Source organism: Sinocyclocheilus anshuiensis, unplaced genomic scaffold (assembly GCF_001515605.1).
Source record: "Sinocyclocheilus anshuiensis isolate Anshui unplaced genomic scaffold, SAMN03320099.WGS_v1.1 scaffold1051, whole genome shotgun sequence".
Taxonomy (NCBI): Eukaryota; Metazoa; Chordata; class Actinopteri; order Cypriniformes; family Cyprinidae; genus Sinocyclocheilus; species Sinocyclocheilus anshuiensis.
The window spans coordinates 1,740,295-1,746,234 of record NW_015546234.1 but is presented as its reverse complement, the minus strand read 5'-3'; the positions used below and the strand labels follow the sequence as shown (position 1 = coordinate 1,746,234).

General features: G+C 39.1%; 1 protein-coding gene across 1 annotated transcript in view; it reads right to left on the bottom strand.

Annotated features, from left to right (window-relative positions):
* The window catches only part of LOC107701509 (XK-related protein 6-like), a 63,068-nt gene continuing 57,128 nt past the window's right edge, over window positions 1-5,940 (bottom strand). Inside the window, exons 2-3 of the mRNA XM_016503547.1 lie at window positions 3,501-3,697; window positions 1-1,774 (exon numbers count right to left, since the gene is read on the bottom strand). Coding sequence (XP_016359033.1) covers window positions 801-1,774; window positions 3,501-3,697 — 1,171 coding nt within the window. The 3' untranslated portion in view covers window positions 1-800. The remainder of the gene's footprint in view (window positions 1,775-3,500; window positions 3,698-5,940) is intronic.

Below are 5,940 nucleotides of genomic sequence, written 5' to 3'. Positions count from 1 at the left end.
TAAAGTGCACTTTCACATACTATAGATGGGTTAAAAAAATAGTGGGCCATATGTAAAAAAAATCATATATTCCCTCAGATTACAGAGTTGTAGATATCACATCACTAGTGAGATTCAGTAGGAAAAGACATGTTAAGATAATATTAAGGCCCTTGATGATCAAAATTGAGGTGGCAGTGTTATATGGTAGGCCAACGCCAAAATTTTACACCAATTTTACACCAATGACGTCATTGCATTTTACTTGAAAAAAGCGATTGTACCTTTTTGGCGCAATTTGACAACAATTTCAAATCTCTTCCCCCTTAATCACAGGAGAAAAGGAGTGGGGCATCATGTGCTTTTTCTGACAATCAAATGTGCTTTTTAGTGTCTAGCTGATATTGACTCACTTGCCATCTTTAAGATCAGTTGTCACCACAACTGTTTGGGAAAAATGTAGGCACAAAATGGTAAAAGCGAAATCAGAATGAGGATGCTAAAGACTATGTTCCTCCATCATTCCCACCATGCACATGTCAGAGGCGACAGGGCCACAAACACCATCAAACATACACATTAGTTGAACATTCACACCATAGTAACCCAAACTAGGGAATGTTGTATTTCGGACAATTTGTTCTCCAACTCTACACTGTTTTAGTCAAAATATATGTTGAATATTCTCTGTTTAGACTCTTTTAGATGCACTCTTATAGCTTGAGAGTACAACTAAATAAACACTCTGAAGAAAAAAGCACCAAGGGAAGTGGAGAACCAGAGAGGGCATGAGAGTAGAGAAGGAACAGCATTGCATGCCTTCACAGGGACGACTCGTATTGGAGCAGCTCGTAGAGGAGGGGTCCATCCCTGTACCTGATGCCCACCGCGTTGGGGCTGAGGTACTGGAGGATGTTTATGGTTCGCCGCAAACGTCGGTCCACAAAGTGAGCATCCCAGGCCGGGTAGCACTTCCTGGGCATGTCGATCTTGATTAGGGGCCCCTCAGGGGGGATGGGCCGACCCGCCGCATCGGTGGGTTCTGAGGATCTCACCTGGAACACCGGTAGACAAGTGTCTGTGGCGGCCTCCTCCGGCTCGCCGTAGTCCCCTGAAGCCATACCCCTGGTCGGGGTGGCTTGGGAGCCCCGAGGCCCTGGAGTGGGAGCCATGGGCTCGGCCTCAGGTGGTAAGGGGAGGCCCCAGAGCAGCTCAGCACAGCAGGAACTGGCCAGCACCCTCAGCCGGGGCCCCATAGGATGCAGGACCCCGTAGTAGAGGACCATGCAGGCCACTCCGAAGGCAAAGCACAGGAAGACGCCGCAGAGGGCGGATGCAGCGTAGGAGTCGGTAGTGACCGGGTCTCTGTAGGTGTACCACAGAGCAGTAAGGATGGTATTTTCCACCAGCACCAGCAAATAATAAACCACCATGCGGTATCGGGTCCTTCCCTCCTTGACATTAAACCAGCAGAAGACGTAGACTATGCCTACCATTATGTTGAATAGCACCTCCTCCCACTTGGACATACAGAAGTCGGTGCCTCCATGGATTACCCAGAACGCCATGGCACACCAGTGCAGCACCACAAAAATGCCAAAGTAGATGTGGAAAACTGAGGCAAAGAGGGCGAAAGATAGCGCCCGAGAAGAAATGGTGAAGAAACGCCATAGAAGATGCACCACCGCTCCCCTGTAGCTCATACTTTTTTGGTCGTCACGGGAATCACGCAGAAGCTTGTGGTATGAGGCCAGAACCCAGGAAAGAGAGAGGAGAGACGCAACCGCTGACACACCTGGATGATAGAGAGACATACAATTATTCTTATTAAATACTTAAAGTGTCATTGCTTATTAATATTTGGAATTAATATGAATATCTTCTAAAAAAAATTATAGTATTAATAATACTAAATAAGCACACAATATTTATAAATGATAAATAATATTACAATTATTGAATTAAAATATAATGTATATAAAATAATGAAACAATAAACAATGGGGTCAGTAAGATTTTTTTCTCAAAGAAATTAATACTTTTATTCAGCATTAAATTGATCAAATGTGATAGTAAATAAATGTATAATGTTACTAAAGATTTATATTTTTAAAAAATCAGTTCTTTTGAATAATCTATTCATCAACAAATTCTGAAAAAATGTATCACAGTTTCCACAAAATTATTAAGCATCAAAACTGTTTTCAATATAGATATAATAATAAGAAAATCATGTGACACTGAAGAGTAATGACTGCTAAAAATTCAGCTTTGCCATCACAAGAATAAATTACATTTACATTTTTGACATTTACTCTATTTTTTATTACATAAATGCAGCCTAGGTGAGCATAAGAGACTTTTTTCAAAAACATAAAAAAACCTTTACTGACCCCAAATTTTTGAACAGCAGTGTACTTAAGTCTTTTTACATGATAAATGGACAAACATCAGAACCACAATAAATGCATTAAAGTGTGGTTCAATTTCCAGGTTCTAATCTATCGGTTATTCTAACACCTGCAATTTTTGTGTGTGTCAAAAAAAAAAAGAACAAAACCACAATGCAATATATGTGTACTGTAATGAATAACATAAACTATCTGCATCTAGTAATGCTAATGAAAAGCACGCTAATACATACAAACAGCATCAATCATTGAATTATCATTTCTACAACACCTGCCTACCATTTGTTGGAGCCATTCTCCAAAACACACCTCTGCCTTGTTCTTTATATCTTTTTTTCTAAGATGTTTACCATTCATCCTGCTGAGCTCAGACTTCGTGTTCATAAAGGCATCTGCACTGCTGGCAGTGCTGTCACCTCAGACGTAAGAAATGGTCTTACGGCTCAGATTATCTGCTGCACAGCAGAAAAAAAACATGCTGCCCACAAACACAGTTGATCATTCAAAAAGTCTCAGCCAGGGAGGGCCTTATTCTTAGATTCATGCACAAGTCAGCCTTTTTTCCAGAAGCACAATATGGATTTGCCATGATGTGTCCGGTTTTCTGAAAGATTAAGATGGTCCTTGGATGTGTTGATGAATTATTACAACACAAAGCTGTGATATCAGGTTGGGCATATACTGGTGTCACTTGAAAAGCTAACCTAACTGAGTTAACTAACCTAATTGTAGCCATGCATCATGTTGTTACAGAGCCCTGAGTTGCACTCATAAAAAATTAAAGGTATATTTCCAACAGTATTTCTAATCAGGAAATTATGCTTGAGCATGCAATGCATGTAACAAATTACCAAGTCAATTAGAAACAACTTTCACTACTGTAATTATTAACCTATAATTGCATTATGCTACACCACAATCACAAAATATGAAAACATGAGTAAATACATCTTCTGAAAGGTATACATTGTGTCACATTCTTTTTTACCGAGGTTTCAGGGTTATCTCAGTGAAATGTACACATCCAAAAAACATTCATCACTGACAAACATAAGCAGTACTGTTTGAAATGTCAGCGGCCTCAGTACAGAGCCTAGAGGCACTCCTTACACTGCAGAGTTTCTGCCCGGTTCTTCTGGATCATGATGCAGAGCTGGAGAACCAGCTGTGGAGCACTTTCCAGAAATGTCTCCAGTAGACGGAGCATGTTGACATCGGCATACTCATACATCATGGCCCAGTAGAAGCGTCGCTGGTTCTCCTTTTGTCTGCGGCTCTGGATGCCAAGATACATTGTTCTGATGTACCTGCAGAGGTACAGATGCAGAAGAGAAAGAAAGTAGATATAGTATAAAGCTGGAATATACAGAGAAGGAATTATACAGATTACATTTCAGATGTAGAAAATAACAGTGAGCACATAGGAGAAACAGAGAAACAGAAAACAAGGGGAGGGATCAGTTAACCAGATTGATATCACATATCCATTATGGATACATTCTCTTCAAACCAGTGTTGTGTTGGGGAGGAACTAAAAGTAGCAATTTTACATTTTTTAAAAGTGTGACAGCAGCTCAGCTTTTCTTATAGTAGTGTAGCTTTTCTTGTAACAATCTACTACAGTAATGTGAAAATGCACTTTGCTGTTTTTGTCACATTTTTGCACAAAGTTTTGTGACTGAGATAGCTAAGGCTAACTACAACTACTATCAAACACAATCTCACACACACACTCTGCTAGAATGTCTCACTCAAACTTCATTTGTCTGTGTATGGTCCAGACAGAGTGTCAGTTTGTGTATTATCTGTGCTCTTTTTTTAATGACGTTTTTTTGCAGGTTACATCATTACTGGAAGGTGGCAACAAGTGCTTATCTTTATTAGGGAGTCATTTGAATTATTAACTCAATTGATTCACTCAGCAACGCGAAACAAGCAACTTCAACTGAATCATTAGTCATCTGTATCATTCACTTAACCGATTCATTCAACAACGCTGATTCCTTAAACAAAACAAGAGAAGGGCTCTAAAAATCTGAAAAATGCCACCTCTGCAGGCAGCATACAGAGGTAGGAAGGCAACAAGGCACATCTGAATCCCATGATCATCTCACATCCTCTATGCTGAGATACATTGATCTGATCCATTTTTGAAGGCAGCATAGATGAATCCTTTGGTGCCTATGATATCCCGCAATTCTGTGCATTCTATTCCGTGACAGTTGAGCTAAAATATTTAAAAGGCATTGTGAAAGTGTGGTTGGTGGTCAGTTTGTGTAAATGTCTGTTTTTGGCCAACTTTTTCCATTTTTGATGTAATTTCAAGGGAGAAATTAGTATTGTAGTAAGTAAATATTCACTTATCCACTCAGTTATTACAAAAGCTCTCTCTATTTTGTTGTAGATCAGATTTTTTTTGTTATGCTCAGAAGTCTGTCTGAAATCAGTCATGTGCAAGTGCTGCCTGCAAAGTCACTGCCTGATAGGGCAATGAGGTAACAAGTCAGCTGCCCAAGCTTTCATGCACAGCCACTGTCTTTGTTAGTGAGTCATTTGAATCAGTCACTCAACCGATTCATTTAACAACACTGTTTCATTTCGGATCAAAATACCACAACTGTATGTTGCTCAGAGACACGACAGTTGATTCTGCTGTGGCTTTGTTTAAAACGATTTTCAGCAATATGTTATATATATATATATATATATATATAGATATAGATGTTTGGGAGCAAAAAGAGTATATATATATATATATATATATATATATATATTCCACATAAATACTCTTTTTGCTCCCAAACATCTAACATTAAATAACATGTTCATTAGGGTTTATTCTATGTGGTTTAGTTGTGCAATCAGTAGTGCGTGATAACTGGAAGTGGATAGTTGTTCCAGCATACATACAGACAGACTGCTAATCTAGCCCTATTTTGTCTTCTCTTCCTGTATTAAAGACACCACTATATACCGGTGGGGATACTGGCCGATAGATGAATCCTTTGGTGCCTATGATATCCCGCAATTCTGTGCATTCTATTCCGTGACAGTTGAGCTAAAATATTTAAAAGGCATTGTGAAAGTGTGGTTGGTGGTCAGTTTGTGTAAATGTCTGTTTTTGGCCAACTTTTTCCATTTTTGATGTAATTTCAAGGGAGAAATTAGTATTGTAGTAAGTAAATATTCACTTATCCACTCAGTTATTACAAAAGCTCTCTCTATTTTGTTGTAGATCAGATTTTTTTTGTTATGCTCAGAAGTCTGTCTGAAATCAGTCATGTGCAAGTGCTGCCTGCAAAGTCACTGCCTGATAGGGCAATGAGGTAACAAGTCAGCTGCCCAAGCTTTCATGCACAGCCACTGTCTTTGTTAGTGAGTCATTTGAATCAGTCACTCAACCGATTCATTTAACAACACTGTTTCATTTCGGATCAAAATACCACAACTGTATGTTGCTCAGAGACACGACAGTTGATTCTGCTGTGGCTTTGTTTAAAACGATTTTCAGCAATATGTTATATATATATATATATATATATATAGATAT